At 40.9% G+C, this 18558-nt stretch overlaps 1 protein-coding gene across 1 annotated transcript in view; it reads left to right on the top strand.

Moving 5' to 3' along the window:
• Positions 1-18558, top strand: part of SLC4A8 (solute carrier family 4 member 8) — a 131550-nt gene that overhangs the window by 90891 nt on the left and 22101 nt on the right. Inside the window, exons 5-15 of the mRNA XM_069970297.1 lie at positions 1761-1921; positions 5649-5837; positions 6280-6371; positions 7350-7507; positions 9947-10034; positions 10494-10640; positions 11417-11517; positions 13927-14101; positions 14586-14719; positions 16057-16302; positions 17780-17885. Coding sequence (XP_069826398.1) covers positions 1761-1921; positions 5649-5837; positions 6280-6371; positions 7350-7507; positions 9947-10034; positions 10494-10640; positions 11417-11517; positions 13927-14101; positions 14586-14719; positions 16057-16302; positions 17780-17885 — 1597 coding nt within the window. The remainder of the gene's footprint in view (positions 1-1760; positions 1922-5648; positions 5838-6279; positions 6372-7349; positions 7508-9946; positions 10035-10493; positions 10641-11416; positions 11518-13926; positions 14102-14585; positions 14720-16056; positions 16303-17779; positions 17886-18558) is intronic.

Below are 18558 nucleotides of genomic sequence, written 5' to 3'. Positions count from 1 at the left end.
ATCCTGGAAACTTTAGGGCTATGTTATAAAATACTGGCAACAATTCCTTGAGATAATGTAGCCATACAACATAACCCATGTCACAACAATAAACCTTACCAAAGCAACTCCTATATAGATACACTGGTAGAGGGACAGGTAATGTAGTGTTACAAGTCATACCAAAGATGTTACCATATAGCTTGGGCAACCACTAATGTAAGCAGTGGAAGTATTTTTGTTTTATTTACATTTATTATATGTCTAATATATTTTTTTACAATATATTTTGTCAAACCGGGAAATAAAAAAACGGAAGTGTGTGAATGCATTCCTTGTACAGCTCTGTGGAATATGTTGGCAATGTATAAATACAGGAATAATAATAAAAATATGGTTTAGTAGACGGACCCTTGGGTATAGAAATCCATTGTAGTATCAGTTCATGTTGATAATTATTATAATCAACACCTGCTATGAGAGTAAGCTAATTAAAGCCTAAATGGTAGCGACTATAGTTCACTACACAATTCGCCATTGTAAACACCAGGAAGAAACACCGTTTTTTTTAGCTCCTATTTAACAGCGGTGTCGTTGACACATATACGCATATTCCCAATGACTTTATGAGAACGAGAGCACTTAAAGCTCTGCAGAATTCAATTGTCAAAAACAATTATCACTTTTTTTTTCTCATTAAGATGAAAATTCCTGAATGCCTGGTTAAAAAATAGAAATGAATAATCTTGTTCCAACCGATATGAGAACAATGGTAATATAAATAGATGCATGAAGGCGAAGGTTATTAGTGCAACAGATGGATAGGCCTCTGCTCCATAGCTGTGAACTAGTCATCCTGACCAAGATTAGGTTAGAACTGTGGCAAAAAATTTGCTTATTAGTAGTCGAAGAATTGAGCGGGTATAATGGAGATGGAGATATGTGCTCTTAAAGTGCTTGCTCACCTTTTGATGGCATTTTATAATAGACAGCTATATACTGTAAATAACTGAGTATGGTTCTGTTCACATTGCTTTTCGACTTTATACACTGTATATACACAGTTGATTTTTCTCAATTCATGTGCCAAATTAAAAATCCATAACAAATGCAGCTGTATTAAAGGGGTATTCTGTTCAAACATAACTTTTGATATGTTGCTGCCCATGGTGAGACTAACAATTCATTATATACTAGTTGTTACATTTTCTGTCTTCCCAGTTCTGAACTGCTGCTCTTTACTGAAGACACAAAAAACTGTGTGAGTTTTTCTCTCTATCTCCCTTCCCTTCCGAGACGGCTGATGTAAACAAACCCCTGGCCAGCTGTATTTACAACTTTGTAGCTTCTTTGTAATGCTGGGAGGATTAATCTGAGGTCAAGTTGCTCATGAAGTTACTGTGATTAACCCTCATGCCATTACAAAGTTGCAGATAGGGACTTGTTTACATCAGCCGTCTCAGAAGGAAGGGAAGAGGAGGAGGAGACAGAGAGAAAAGCTCATACAGGCAGTATCTGAGAACTGGGGAAGGAGTCTGAATAGATAATAACACATATGGAATGAATTGTTAGTCTCACCATGGGCGGCAACATATGAAAAGTTATGTTTGAGCGTAATGCCCCTTCAAATGCAAATGTATACCAAAGTATCTGCCCACCAGATGCTGAAACAGTACTCTTTTTTGTTTTTTCCGGTACTAAGCTGATAGAATTAGCAAAGTATTGTAGAAAACTGTTATTTTAATTAAGTTCTTGAATCTCCTGTTTGCTTGTGACTTTAGGTGGTTAAAATTTGAAGAAGATGTAGAAGATGGAGGAGAACGCTGGAGTAAACCATATGTCGCTACACTCTCTCTTCATAGCCTTTTTGAACTGAGGAGCTGTATTATAAATGGAACGGTTCAGCTGGACATGCGTGCAAACACCATAGAGGAAATAGCAGGTATTAGATTTATCTTTAGCCAGGATTCACCAAAGTGAAGTTTCATCTTTTTCATCTGTCACCATCTCATCTTGCTGATTCCCCCCCCCCCCCCCCCCCAACAAGATTACCACCAGAGTTCAGGACACACATAGCTGGCACTTGAACAGTTTAAAAGCGGTTCACATTTTTTTTAGTGGCATTGGTTTTGTGCAACAAGTGAATCACTTACCCTTACCCCAGGAAACGGCAAGTTTTGCCTACTAGTTGTCTCCCTTCCCTCCAATCTGCTGTCCGATGCTTGTTGTTAGGATAATTTTGTCTCTAGTAACAGACACAACAAAACACATACAGGAAGTGTGTGTGTAGGTTCGACTTAGCATGTGCTTTGTGCAGGAGTGGGAGAGAGAGGGGGGCTATGTGCCTGGAAGCTGTGGCCATTTTCCGGAGGATCTATAAGTCCACCCAAGGTAAATTAAAGGGAACCTGTTAACCCCCGTTCCGGGGTAAAGGCCACCCCACCCCCATCCCGTTTCTGGAGCCGGTCCCGGGACTGAGATATCCCCGTCTGAAGCCCGGTGCGGGCTGCTGAGATGTGTCCGACACCCATAGAGCATGAATGGAGCCCTCATTCTCTATGGGCCTCGGACTCATCTCAGCAGCGCATGCGCTGGGCTTCAGACAGGAATACCTCCATCCCAGGACCAGCTCCAGCTTGGCAAGATGGGGTAAGTATCCGAGCTCTAGCGGGGGGGGGGGGGGGGGGGGGTCGGGCGGCCTTCACTCCGGCACGGGGGGAGACAGGTTTCCTTTAAGGCTACTTTCTCATGTTTCAATGTTTAGTGTAACCTTTTTCTTGCTGTGAAAGAGAAATATCCATGAAGAGGGCTCTCAAGGCCTCAGTAACAGTGTGAGTTTAAAAATCACATTGTCACAACTGAGGGTTAATGTAACAAATCATGCAGATTTTTTCTTTTTAATTTTTGAAACGACAGGTTTACTTATGGTCTATTTTACTAGAACCGACATGTAAAGCGAAGTGACAGGTCCTCTTTAAACAGTTCAAAGTTAGATTTGTTGAGTATGTGAGATGACAGATGTGTATCTTGTTTGTCTGTTTTATAATGAAACACCATGTCGGCAGTAAAGAGGTGTATTTTGATGTTTCTGTGAAGAGGACAGAGTATGGTTGGTATTTTGAGCGCCGAATAGAAAAACACATTTATCAAAGCAAAACAACTGATTGCTTCTTTTTAGTCTCAGAGACTTTAATAAGTGGCCTTGGGGAGATTATCCGAATCCTTTAATGTGATCCAGCATCTTCTTTGAAGACTCACTTGTGTATTGCGATGTGTAGTTGAATCATAAAGCTTACAATGTCCCCACGTTTCATGTAAATGCATTCCAAGTGAATGAATAATGGTTAGTCAGTCAGAAGTAATGTGAAAGAGACAGTAGAGTTGGTAATAACAATACATAAAACAGCCGTATAAAAGGCAATGCCCATATATAAGTTATGAAAGACCGGATTATTATACTTATGTGGGCCAAGTAAGAAAAAGAATTACATTAAAATAATATCATAATAAAAGTGTCAGGGACATATGTGTTTCCCTATTTAAAAACAAAAATAGCTAAAATGAAATTTTTTACATATACAGTAGCAGAACAGATCATATTATCAAGATGTGTCTTCTGTTTCACAAAGGACTACTGAGTCCTTTTACAGGGCTTAACATTGCTGTAATACAGAGTGTAGATCAATGAGATTTGTGCTTGTCTGCAAGGCTCAATCAATTGTGCAGCCAGGCTGCACGAACGATCACTGCATCATCCATGCAGCCTATTAACTTCATGATGGTCGTCTGTAATAGGAAGATGTACTGCTGACTGCCAATAATTTTGACGCCCGCACAATAATTATTCTGCCTTATCTAGGCCTTTGATAGTATAATAGAACTGTGATTAAATCGACCCACACCCTACTGCTAATGAGATGACTTATACAATACATGTGGAAAGTCTTCAAACCCTTACACTTTTTTTTGTGTTTTTGGTCCAAGACCCACTTACCAGCAATGACTGAGAGTCTGGAAGTTTCTCCCATCTGCAAACAGAATCTTTCAGCTCAGCCAGAGAAAGCATTGGGTTTTTGATCACCTCTCTTACCAATGCCCTTCTCCCACTGGTGGGGTGGCAAATTGGGAGAAAGAGTTCTAGTTGTTTCATATCTCTTCCATTAAAGAATTATGGAGGCCACTGTGCTCTTGGAAACTTTCGATACAACAGATATTGATTTTGTTTCCCTCTCCAGACTTGTTCCTCCACAAAATTCTTCCCCCTGGCTCTATGGGCAGATTGTTTTCCTTCATGGCTTGGTTTTTGCTGTGATATCTATTGGCAGACCTTATGTACCTTGGCAGACCTTATGTTATGTGAGAATATTAGTAATTATGGTTTATATTAATGAAATTTTTTTTGTAAATCATTATTAGTGTTGGCCTTTTTAAAAATAAGGTAATCTTATAGAATTCAGCTTCTTGTCATCTTATAATACTCAATGAAAAGTTCCTCCTCAGTGCTGTTCCCATGCTGTTAGCAGTGTAATCCTCGGTCTGGAGCACCGTTAAAAGCACTGGCGCCCCCATACCGCTGAGACAACCTGCTCCTTCTAATGATAATCAATGGATTGGGCATGGTGGATCGGCTCCTAACGGTGCTCCAGACCAAGGATTTCACTGCTAACAGCACTGGAACGGCGCAAAGGAGGAAGGTAAGAGACATAACGTCCTCCCGGGAGCCCAATGCACAGTAGATTTTTCTAACCTGCTGATAGTTTCCCTTTAGGGTCCTATAAGGTTTAAATTCTATATATCTCCCACACTTACTAATGTCCCTCTGAAAACCAAGAACACTGCTATACGTTACAAGTGTCTGCTGACCATGCTAGTATATATGACCTTGCTGACAATGCAAGTAGTGACCTTTGGTTGAAAGGATGAATTCATATGTGTAGCAGAAGATATTCTAATTGTATCTGCTGTCAACTTGACATTGCTCGAATAAGGAGAAGAGATGACCTTCATGCTATTTCTTTATGCCCATGTGACAAGATTCAGCCATATGTGTTGCAGTATACTGAATGCAATAACTACTTTGAATTTATCCATATGGTTTTGATGCCTTTGCATTGTAATTTGTGATTTGTAAAATTTTTCATAATTTGATGCATAATTTGATGCAATTGGGTGTTTGGGTTTAGAAAATCTACTTACTAATGCCGTAAAAACAACTTTTCATATGTTGCTGACTCTGGTGAGAACATAACAAAAAGCATATTCTTACCTTCCCATGCTCCCTTTGTGTCCTCCTATGTAATCTTCGGGTCCCCGGCTGAGTCATCTTACCTCCACTTCCGAGACAGACTCATCTGGCAGTGAGACAAGACTTTGCCACAGCTAGTGATTGGCACAGTGGCTGTCACCACTCAGTCAGTCTCCGAAATGGAGGCAGGATACTGTTCATTCTTCAGCGCCGAGAGATGCAGCGCGAGAGCCTCCCATAGAGTGTCATTATGACATGGAGGCTGGCGGCATTCCACGACAGACAATTCTGCCGTTCTTGGTTTGTGTGCATGGGGCCTATCAGTGCATAAACATGGGCGGATCTTCAATAGAAATATTATAAAGCCTACTATTTTAATAAAGATCTAATATCTAATTTAATCTATCTATCATTTGTCTGTCAGATATGATCTTGGATCATCACGATTCTGCTGGAGAATTAGGAGAGAACATTAGGGTAAAAGTAAAAGAAGCACTTTTAAAAAAACATCACCATCAAATTGAGAAGAAACGCAACAATCTCATTCCAATGGTGCGCTCTTTTGCAGAAGTTGGGAAGAAGCAGTCCGAGCCTCATTTACTAGACAAAAATAGTAAGTATCACTTATGTTACCAGCTGGTTAGTATATTACAATATAGACAGATCATGTACAGTATGTCAGGATAGATCTTAACTGGTTAAAAGAAAACAGATTGCTGACTATGAATGGTCATCCCTATTCGATACTAGAAATGAGAATGTGTATGAAAGAACCATTAAAGGGGTATTCCATTTTATCTCTATAGAGTAGGGAATAATAGGCTGAGTGGTGGGGCCAACCGTTGGGGACACAGCCACCAGTCCAATCATTCTTTATGGGACCACCAAACATTTCTGAGCTTAGTGTTTGGAGGCCCCAAAGAAAATGAGTGGGACACTAGCCGTGCACAGGTGGATAGGGGATAGCTAGTTGAGATGGGAATACCCCTTTTAATTCATTTTCAATGTTCCCCATAAATGTCTATATTATTAACATAAGTGTTATTGCCCCACAGCTCTGTCAGTTTCTCCTCAGCCTACCCCCTCCACTTTAGAAGTTAAAAATGGTGGAAACCATGACAACAGCAGTGCTGTTGATCTTAGCAAGGTGAGTATCCTTTAAGTATTTCCAGAAGTCTTAAGATGAATTGTAATTCTGTATTATATGTGATTTCCATATTATTGTTAAACTAGTATATACCACTAACCAAAAGCTGTGCCGAAACTGGATGGTAATGATGGTTAATGTCCATCATGGCTTTATCTACAAAGGGGTTCCAAAACCACCCCATGTGGCTTTACCCCCATGGCTAAGGTTATCTACAATTTAGGAATGAATATACCAAATGAAGGTTAATATAAATGAATTGACTTTTAAATTGAGATTCTCTTTAAATATAATCTGTAATCTGCTCTATATCATGCTCAGAGTGTATAGCAGATTAGGAGATAAAACAAAAAGGACCTATCTCTTAGGCTAGATTCAAACTGTGTTTTTGCTGTCGAACGTGTCTGTTTTATGAGAAAAAATGGATGCAAAAACGGATTGGGACAGCTGATGGCTGTTTGCAAATTAATGAAATGTTTTTCTTATAAGCTCAAGTTGCACAGGCTGTACTGAACCGCAGCATGCACACCTTTTTCCCTCCATTGATCTCCTAAACTCAGTGCTGGGAGCCAAAGACACTGCATCAATCATGCAGGGTGGGTGAGGAAGGGAGAAGGTGTGCATGCTGCTGCTTACCCATGTCTGCAGCTCTTCGCATAAAATAGAGCTAACAGATTTGTTTTTTTTTTCATCAGCCTAGTGTGTTAATGTAAAAGAATATATCCCACTTAACATTATACAGAATGTCTCGCTTTTTTACCCGCTCAAGTCCTTTCACAAAAATGCATACATTGAATGGAGACTCCCTTTGCCTTCAAGGTTAAAAATGTGAGGTGATAAGTAAAATGAAGAATCCCCATGTTTTATATGTATATTTAATATGTTATTCTATTTTAGCTATGTGTTTAGATAGAGCTAGGTATTACACATGCAAGTAAGGTATTTACTGATCCCTTAATATTCAAATAAATTTTAAAGGTGGATCTTCATTTCATGAAAAAAATACCTACAGGAGCAGAAGCCTCCAATGTCCTGGTTGGAGAACTGGATTTCCTAGAACGCCCAATTGTAGCCTTTGTCCGTCTGTCCCCAGCCGTTCTTCTCACTGGCCTGACAGAAGTCCCTATACCCACGAGGTGAGGAAGACAAATGATTTGTCCTATTAGATATCAAAAAGCTTTCCAGTCTGAGTTACTGAGCTGAGCATATGATAATGTTCAATAGCTATGCATGTACAGTAAATTTAGTGTATATACAGAGGTAGCATGCTGTATCTGTGTGTACTGTTGTCCCACAGGATTACCTCATGTTGCTGTTTTTTTAGGGCGTCTCCACTCATTCTTCTAAAGATAACCAACAAGTGTAGACTTGTGCCTATTTATCAGCAAAAGTTCTGTCCCCACCCCAATAACCAGCTTTCCTGTATATGTGACAGAGATGTGATTTAGATTTAGACTAATTGTTTTAGCCATTTTTACAATGAATACAATGAATTGTTTTAGCCATTTTTACAATGAATATTCTACACTGTAAAATGTTGGTTGAGTCTTTATTTGCAGTCTTAGGCTATGTTCACAGAACGTATCTTTTGTATTAATCACGGCTATTGTTGCAAATTGCAACAACGGCTGTGATTAATACAAAAGATAGATTGCCATAGAATTCACAGGGAAACCCGGCCAGAGTGTATTCATTGAATAGCGGCCTCACAGACATGTCAGTTCACACAATGGAGAGTGCGGCTCCGGCCGCACTCTCCATTATGTGCTATGGTGAATTGGGATGCGCCCTCATCCCAGTTCAGCACAAATGAAGATCGGCAGTACTGGCCGGGATGAACTTCACTGACACTGGCCGTTCTGTGGCACGGCCGGTGTCTTACGATGTGTGAACCCTGGCCATACTGCGTGAGTGAAGACTAGATGACATTTTCTGAGCCAATTTTTTTTTTTTAATCTTCCCTGTTAGCATGCCTATTCTCTATATGTGTCTGTCTATGATATATCTAAAATATCTAGTGGAGTTGCTGGCAGGTTTGGCACAATTGTCTATTTTATTTCCATTTTAATTGCCTGTGTTTGGTGCCAGCTCCTGACTGATATAGTTGATTTTGTTAGCTTTTTGTTAGGCTATCTCTGCTGAAATCTCATTCCGCTTCCACTGCATTCTTCAGCCAAACCTTCTCATTACCTCATAGGAAGCTGCCAAATTACCCATTTATTTATGACTTAATTACATACATATTGAGGTTGGAAGATAAATTCTGATTAATTACATTTATTTTGTGCCAGATTTTTGGTTTAGGTTTTCAGGAAGAAAGGAGAAGTTGTTGAGCAATAGTTAATATTGTCAGGAATTAGACAAGGCACATACTCTGTTTTGCAATGACACATATGAGGGTAATGTTGCCATAATGTTTTTAATTGACCTTTTTGGATAGTTATCATTTTGGTGACAAAATATGGGCGTCTTATGGAAATTATGGTCGTAATTTGCACAATTTGAACCTTATTTGGCACCAGAATGACAGCTGTCTAAAAAGGAGTCTGTTAAATGGTCAATAAAAAAGACATTGTGGAAACATAGCCATAATGTACAATCCCACTGTTCACACTACGTAAGTTTCGTAATAATCACAGCCGTTGTAACAACGGCCTTGATTACTTACGTAGTGCCGCCTCTAAGGAATTCCGTCCGGAGTGTATACACATGGTATACACTACGGCCGGGATCCCTAGTGGCGACACAAGAAACTGACATGTCAGTTTTCTGCGGGCGCTATTCATTGAGTAGTGTCCACAGAAAACCCTGTCAGCGCATACAATGGAGTGCGCGACTCCGGCCACACGCTCCATTGTGAGCAGCGGGGAGCATCCGAATTCAGTAGCAGTAAAGATCATTCGGAGCATGATGAGCATGGCCTCCTCCGCTTTTGAGTCCCACAAATAACAGTATATGTTCCAAAATGGAAGGAATGTAGTCACTAGTAGGCTATGTTTGGTCTATTTCACTCATTGGACCCAATTCCAGGTACACCATAGTATGAGTTGGCACACCTTTATGCCAGTATGCCAATGTATACCTGAAACCTAGTGCCCTTTTTAGGTGTGCACATAGCCTAGTGGGGTGTTTTTTAGCCCTAAAATTATAAACTATGCAAGTTAAGGGTAGAATATTATTAGAAGTTGAAGTTCCCAGCTCTAGAGTCCCCATAATTTATATAGTATATAATTTTATAAAGGCAGGTAGTTATAATGTATGTACCACGGCACACTTTAATGCTTTTAGTTGTGCAGCAGCTTGTGTGGAATAAAAAACTATATAAAAAAAAATCAGTATGAACTCTTGACCTGCCTGACTTGACACAGTGATGTACCTTTCTTTTTCCTGTATTACAGTATGTTTGGAAATCCAATAAAATATGTTAGAGAGAAAAAAAGAGATCATTATATCCGCTTACCCAATGCTTTTTTTGTTTATGGACAAAAACATAATGGGAATTTTATATCCACAAGATGTACTATTATTATTATTATTATTATTATTAGTAATGTTATTTATTATTATTATTTCAGGTTTTTATTCATCTTACTGGGGCCAGTAGGGAAAGCACAACAGTATCATGAGATTGGTCGATCAATGGCTACCATAATGACAGATGAGGTATAACATACGTACACTGGATTAAACTAACCTTATATGTGTGGATAAAATGGGGAGAAGAGTTGGAAAATTGGGATTGTATTGTATATATTGCATGTTGTTGCCTTTTTTATGATAATTCTTTTATTGTTTTCCTTTTAATAACTGTAATGGCCTATCACCGGGGTCAGTCCATGGCCTTTATTTACCTGTTTACACATTTGGAACTAAGCAAAAACTGGTTTTATTGTCCAGGATCAATATTTAATACACTGTCTATTCTAGGCAGCATTGTGTAGGCTGCAGAGGAAAGGGCATCCTGAATGGCAGGGATTTCGATTTGTCAATTTCAGAGCAGCCCATTCTATTAAGTATTAAAATTAACTTCAAAAAGCCAAATCCGACCCTAGTGAGAGGATTATGTAAAATGTCAACTCTGTCCTTACCAGTTACTATAATAAACTAATAATGCTTTTAAAGATTTTCCATGATGTCGCTTACAAAGCGAAAGACAGAGGAGACCTGTTAGCTGGGATTGATGAATTCTTGGATCAAGTGACGGTGCTCCCTCCTGGAGAATGGGACCCATCGATCAGAATTGAGCCACCAAAGAATGTTCCTTCTCAAGTGAGTCTCAGAAACTAGATGATAAACAGACTTTTGATGCTAAAAATATAGACTGTGCAAGCTAATTGTTTTGTTTTGTTGTGTCATGTATAATACTGGTGCACCCCCTATGTCTATGTCCCTGATTACATACATGGATACACTCTGTTCTGTTGGATGTCTCCCAAAACCCTTACTTTGTGTTATAATTGGTTAGGTCAGCTATAAGGGCCCTATCACACTAAGGAATTTGCATTGAATTTCAAGCAGAGTCTGCTCCACGGATCCCACTTGAGTTTGTGCCTGTCCCATTGATTGAATAAGATATTACACGCACTCCGCCGCGGATGGTGGGGTACGCGTGAAACATCCTATTCAATCAAAGGGACATTCGAAACTTGGGTGAACGGGCCCTCAAGCTGGAAACACATACAACAGATTTTCGGAAAACTGCCACTGCAGTTGTTTTTTTTTTTTAAACTGGAAGTGGATTCAAATGGGATGGACAATAGGGGGGGACCTTTCTACAGTTTTTGTTGGATCCTCTGTGGGAAACTGCTGTGTGTGCTTCCAGCCTAATTGAGTGAAAAAAAAAATGATAGAAAAAAACCCCAATCCATCTAGATCACTGTGCCGTATTTTATAATGATTGGATTGGTCATCTGTCAGTGTAATGTACTGAGGTTGAGTCCGAGTTACGTGAAACCCCTGATGCTTGTTTGTCCCATGGTTAAGCAGTCATGTATTCCCAAATTTGCTTCTACTGTAAAAGATTTTGTTACATAATCATCCTTCAGGAGAAAAGGAAGATGCCGGGAGTCCCCAATGGAAATGTCTGTCATGTGGATCCTGAGCCGGAGCCGGAGCACAGTGGACCTGAACTGCAGCGCACTGGGAGGTGAGTGAATTTGACTGGTAATAATGTGAACTATCAGAGTGATAGAAGCTCAGGAGAATAGTGTTACACGCTGATTATCACAATCTAGTGGAGGAAAACGGCCTATAAATCAGGATGTTCTAGGAGTAACATACTGTACAAAACAGATATGTGAGAAGCATCTCTAGGATATGGCACATTTATCAGGCCATTTATTCTCACATTTGGGTCAATTTCTATGTAACATGAGAAAAAAAGAGTTGTGTTCACACTGACAGTTGCCCCCCTACTGAGCGATCACCTGATAATGTAATACCCAAGTAATACTCAATCTCAAAAGGGGTTTCTAGTCACTGCTTGCATTCTTACTAAAACAGCTCTAGTTTTCCTGAGAACTTTGCATTGTGCCATTCCTCCATTATTATTTCTGTAGAAAATGTGTGAATGTACTGACAAGTAGGTATTAACTTTATCAAAGGGCTGTGTCCTTCTTTGATGCTATTTAGTCAGTGGGGACAGTGTCAGACTATGTAGAAACACACCCTAGTAACAGAAGGAGGAGCCAGAGGAATGACACAATTCAAAGTTAAAGGAAAGATATTGCATGTTATTTCATCGTTAAAGGGGTTATCCAGCGTTAGGATTTGTTTTTATATACTGCTGCTCAGCTGGAGAACATAATAAGCATGTTATGCTTACCTCTCCGCACTCCACCGGTGTCCTGTTGTGGCGTCTCCAGTGTTTCCTCACTGACTGCAGCCGGCACTTTTGAGACTATCAAGCCTTGGAGTGACAGCCCTCTCTGCCAGTCACTGGCTGCGGTGCTGTCCCATCTCAGTCAATGACTGGCGAGGTAGACTGTGACTCTCGAGACAAGTTCGTCTCAGAGGTGGCAGTGGCTGCAGTGAGTGTGGAACACCGGAAACGCCGCAACAGGACACCAGTGGAGTTCGGAGAGGTAAGCATAACATGGTTATTATGTTCTCTAGCAGGGCAGCATTATCCCAATTGATGAAGGTCTTGGAGAGATTGGTTGATTTTGTGGATTGGTGCCAGTGGAACCACCTTAGGATCAATGTTGAGAAGACCAATTTGATGGTAGTGGATTTCCTCAAGTGCAGATATCATCCAAAACTAGTGGACATCCAGGGGACAGGCACTGTGAGGGTCAACCCCTATAAGTACCTGGGTGTGCTCCTCAATAATAACCTGGACTGGGATGGTCAAATGGACTCGCTTTACAGAAAGGGCCACAGCTGACTCTATCTGCTTAGGAGGTTGAGTGCCTTTGGAGTCAAGGGGACTCTTATTATCTTATCTTTTTCTGTAGTAACATCAGCCATCTTCTTCACAGAGGCCTGCTGGGGTAGTAGCATATCAATCAGGAAAAGGAATAGACTCAAAAAGCAGATTAAAAGGGACAACTGTGTTCTAGGGAGCCCCCTGGACCCAGTGTAAGGGTACTATTACACGGAACGATAATCAGCCGAATCGGCCCGATTCGAACGTTTATCGCTCAATGTAATAAATACAACGATCAGCCGATGACAACGATCATCGGCTGATCGTTGATATAGGTTCTGACTAGAGATGAGCAAACCTCGAGCATGCTCGAGTCTATCCGAACCCGGGCATTCGGCATAGCGGGGGCTGCTGAAGTTGGATAAAGCTCTTAAGCTGTCTGGAAAACATTAATACATGGATATGTTCTCCACATAGCCTTAGGGCTTTATCCAAGTTCAGCAGCCGCCGCTATGCCGAATGCTTGGGTTCGAATAGACTCGAGCATGCTCGAGGTTCGCTCATCTGTACTTCTGACCTACAGTATTTTCGTCGGGCGCCGACCGCGCACAGCTACGTGTAATAGCGGTGCGCGGCCGGCGACTGACGATATACATTACCTATCCACGTTCCAGGGCTGCTCCTGCGGTCTTCTCCCCAGGTCCCGCTCGCTCTAGCTCCAGAACTGCCTGTCAGCTGACAGGCCGCCCGGCCAATCACAGGCTGAGCTTGGTATTGGTATTATATATGTCTTTATGGTGCTGCATATTCTACATGTGATATCACAGACGTTCTCAAGTCTACTATAACTACATGAATTATTTCCCGATATTAACATATTTAATGCCTTGACTGTTCAGTTCACATTGTACACTGTATCAGTGCTATGACTTGTATAGGTACAGTGTAGCCATAACATATATATGCCTGTGTAATAGTTTACAGTTTCCTACACAGTATGTTTTCAGTCCATGTAGTGCATCTGATTAGAGCCATTGTGTATGTTGTCAGTCAGCGGCTGGCAGAAATGACAGGAGAGCTCCTCTCAGGTGACAGCTGTGGAGACACGATTTCCAGACTCCCCTGAGGATAGCTCTGCCTGTGGTGATCTGCTTGGCAGTGAAGCACACTCTCTATTATTCATTGCAGGCTATTTGGCGGTCTGGTGGTAGACATAAAAAGGAAAGCTCCTTGGTACTGGAGTGACTACAGGGACGCGCTGAGCTTGCAGTGTGTGGCTTCTTTCCTCTTCCTGTACTGTGCTTGCATGTCTCCGGTCATCACATTTGGGGGTTTGCTTGGAGAAGCTACAGAAGGCCGAATAGTAAGGAAATTACGTATGCCTAATTCTGACTAAATCCATCCTCACCTATCTTCTTCTTGATTACAAGTCAGCAGAGAAGATCATAGCTCATTAGATCCGCTATGTAATTGCCGTCATTTACCTCTAATCGGGATAATCTCGATCTCTGGCTTTATTGAAGCTCTAAACATGTCTGCTATGTGTAATGACCAATTAATGGCTTTCCAGCTCAGCTGTTTCCGCCACCTTAAAGCTAGTTATTGTAACATACAGATCAGTGAATATTCCCAATTACACTACCCTGACTCTGTTACGTAACAATCTTAATTTACCGGGGTGGGCAAGTAATAAGTGTGATACAGTAATTCAGTCCCATCTGTGATAGGGCTTATCACATGGAGACTGCTGTTATTGCAGCCACGTTTCCTTCTAAATAGGATTTGTATTGACGTGTTGTCATCTTTGAGATGGACATTGAACGAAACTGGTATTTTTGCCCCTACAGAGTGCAATCGAATCCCTCTTTGGTGCTTCTATGACAGGAATTGCCTATTCCTTGTTTGCTGGACAACCTCTCACCATTTTAGGAAGCACAGGACCTGTGTTGGTGTTTGAGAAAATTCTTTTCAAGTTTTGCAAGTAAGTGAAACTTTCCCATTGCTAATGTATTAGACAAATAAAGCCTGATTCAGAGATACAGTTTGTGTCAAAGACCGCAACGTTAAAAAAAATCATGTATTCCTTCCAAGCTTAGGTGCCATAGAGGTGGTGGTGAGCATGCACACTTCCTCCTTCCCCCACCCTCCCTGCCCTGCATAATTGATGTACATGGCTTGGTTTTGTATGGGTTCATATATTATGCTCCATACCAAAAAAGCACAAAAGAAAAAATATATTCAAATTAATTGGCGCTATTGAGTTATACAGATTTTTTTTTTTTTTTTAATCAACCCTTCTTTGGCGTTACTCTACGTCCTGAAGGAAGTTGTGTTGTGTTTTAGACACAGTGCTATCTGCAGCCACCTGTCGGAGCAGGAGTAGGCGTCTACAGAGGTGGCAGCAGAGAGCACTGTGCCAAATTGTGAAAAACGACATGACTTCCTTCAGGGCATACCACATGCCCCCCCCCCACACACACACACACACACACACAATATCCCGTCGTAGCCCTATTTGAAGTATTCAGCAGATAATGCCAGGTGCAGGTTCACATAGCTCCTTAGACTGCTCTATTTATTTAGTGAATGGTGTATGTCTCTGTGTCTCTGCAAAACATTATCATATTATATATTATTATAATTATTATCTTTGCATTGTTCGCCAAGGAACAATCACCCCCCAAGCTCAATTTGCATTATGGGGGGAACCATTGTTGCAATAGACAATGTTATTTTTTTTTCCACCATGAGAGACAGCATTTACAAATTTTTCTGCTTTTAAATGGCACATCAATTTCTATGACTGCTCCTGTAGTTTCGTAGAACATGTCACCATTGATACAGCAATTTCCTTCCCCTTTTTCATCTTTTATGTTATGAGTAATACATAATGATGCCTTTGATTATTAAATGTGTTTTCTCCGTGAGCTACAGAAATCATAGTTTTCCTTTATGGCTTCCTTAAGGCATTTGATATTTTTCCTTCAAAATATCCACACCCAAATATCTGGATCAATTGTTGGCTGCTGTTTTCCCTCATCTGATCACATGAATGCATTAGACATCTTTTATCTCTCTTAATAGTATAATTTAATATTTGCTCTTTGAAAAGATCACATAAAGTACAGAAGCAGAGGAGAGAATCATAATCACCATAACAAAACTTAAAGGTGAAACCTCATTTGGTTTGAATAATAAGCCCTCTAGTGAAGCTTTCTTCCATTACATTTGTCTTATTGTATTATATTCAGCCTCTATGCAAGCACTGCCTGCCTCTATCCATTATACTAACTGTTGTGTGTCTTGCTTCATTTCCAGAGACCATGAGCTGTCATATCTATCACTGAGAGCGTGCATTGGACTGTGGACAGCTTTCCTCTGCATTGTTCTGGTTGCCACTGATGCCAGCGCTTTGGTTTGTTACATCACACGTTTTACAGAGGAAGCATTCGCCTCGCTGATTTGTATTATTTTTATCTATGAAGCCATAGAGAAGCTGATACATTTGGGAGAGACATATCCTGTTCACATGCACAGTCAGCTAGACAAGCTAACTCTTTATTAGTAAGTGTTTTTTCCCTTACTGGCAATGTATGTATCCCATGATGTGTGCATTTAAAGGGAACCAATCACGCCGAAATTGCCCCCATTGATGAGAAAACGTGCTGGTCCCCTCCGTCCCCTCCTTTATTACCCCGCAATCTTACATTTGTGAAGTCCCGCGCCGTATGCTAATCAGCCCCAAGTAGTCATGGTGGGCTGAACTAGTCATGGTCCTGGGCGTAGTTATCCAGGTCCTGGGCGGCTTTCAGCGCCGTAATCGCGCCCAGAGGGGCGTGATTGAAAGACCTGCCCTCCGCCAACGTCATCTGTGGCTTGCGTTCCATGTCGGCGGCGCTTGCGTTCCACTACGCCGTTGCGTCTTTCGCACGCCGCGCATGCGCAGTGGAACGCAAGCCAGAGATGACGTTGGCGGGCGCAGGTCTTTCAATCACTCCCCTTTGGGCTTGATTACAGCGCTGGAAGCCGCCCAGGACCCGGATAACTACGCCCAGGACCATGACTAGTTCAGCCCACCATGACTACTTAGGGCTGATTAGCATACGGCGCGGGACTTCAGGGTAATAGGGGATGGAGGGTAGCACAAACTAGGTGGCAGATGGTAGGTTGACATGTGCACAAGGGAATGATCAGGAGTTCCAATTCTGACAGAGCACTATGCCAAATGGACCATCTCCATTTTTAGGTCAATTACCTCATGTTGTATCTGTTTTTCTTATTTGACTAAAAAGAATATTCCAGGGAAGATTGGGGAAGAGTTTCCAGAGTCTTCTTCAAAAATAACAGCAACCCATCTATTTGATCTGCAGTGATGAGCGCCAGAGTGACGTCCCTGCAGAGTACTGTCCTAATATAGATTTACATATCTAATAAACTGAAAAGCTTCTGAAAAATGGGCTAAGGGTCAAGGGAATTACCATCATCCTAAGTGCCCTGTGCGCTATGGGAAATGGGGAGATAATTCTAACCTGCTGATAGTTTCCCTTTAAACAGATAGATGTAAAAGTATTTGTTGGGGTAAACCACACCATTTGCAGAATTCCAGGAGACATGAAATATAATTTCCTGTGCCAGCAAAAAGTGGCAAATTTGTGCTATTTTTGTCTGCATAAAATGGAAAAAGTTTTGCACAAATTGGGAGTTTGTGCTACATTTTGTGCACAGAAATCCCCCCACAGTTTACCTCTTGTGCCCCCAATACCTGTATATTTTGGAACTGATCTTCTCTGCAGAAGTCTGGTGTCTACATACTGTGCTTATGGGTACCTGTATAGGGAGTGATGCCAGCTTTGTGCATGTCATTCAGGTGACGTATCCTTGGCAAACCAGTTGGTTTACCTTTGTCTGTGTAGGCGATGTGGGAGCTTACATTTAACAACCCTTTCAGATAATAATATGAGATTTGACTGAACTGATTTTTTAAAATCTTTTTTATAGCATTGATAATTATTGCTTAATTTCCTATATTTTTACTGTTTAGCTGTAAATGTGCCGCTCCAGAAACACCATCCAACAAGACATTACTGTTCTGGAAGGATAATAACATCAGCCTTTCTGAAGATGAATGGGCCAACCTTACAGTCAGTGTGAGTACAAGAAACAGTGTCCCACTAAGGGTGCCTTCACACACACCTGATCCGCAGCAGATTTGAAGGTGCAGATTTGATACTGTGTTCAGTCATGTAGACCAAATCCGCTGCGGATCCGCAGCAGAAAATCCGCTGCAATATGGTGTGTGTGTGAAGCTACCCTAAACTGTAGTTTGTGATCATTTATAGAACATTACATAAGAACTGCAATTCACATAGTTCATCTAAAAGGAGACTTCAGAACAACAAATACATCTATCTCCTGATATACAAATTTAGTGAGCACAGTCAATAGGCATTTAAACAGAGCAAAATTCTGCAGTTTGTCCTGTACCTTCTTTATTTGCATTACTCCTCATGTATACTAGGATATTTGTAAAACTATTGGTTCTATGATATATAAAAACTAAGACTAAGGCTATGTTCACACTATGTAAAAACAACAGCCGTATTTCATAACAACAGCTGTAGTAGTGCAAACAATGGGCGTTATTTGTGAAATAACGGCTGTTGTTTGCACAACTACAGCCATTGTTATGAAATACGGCAGTTGTTTCTACATGCTGTGAACTTCGCTTAAGATCTCTTTTGAATTGAGAAAAATCTAGACATAAATGTCAATTCCAAAATCTTTAACCTTAGTCTAATACACACTTTGCTGGTTTACTGA

The sequence above is a fragment of the Dendropsophus ebraccatus genome, chromosome 5 (assembly GCF_027789765.1).
Source record: "Dendropsophus ebraccatus isolate aDenEbr1 chromosome 5, aDenEbr1.pat, whole genome shotgun sequence".
NCBI classification, from domain to species: domain Eukaryota; kingdom Metazoa; phylum Chordata; class Amphibia; order Anura; family Hylidae; genus Dendropsophus; species Dendropsophus ebraccatus.
This window is presented reverse-complemented; position numbering and strand designations above follow the sequence as displayed.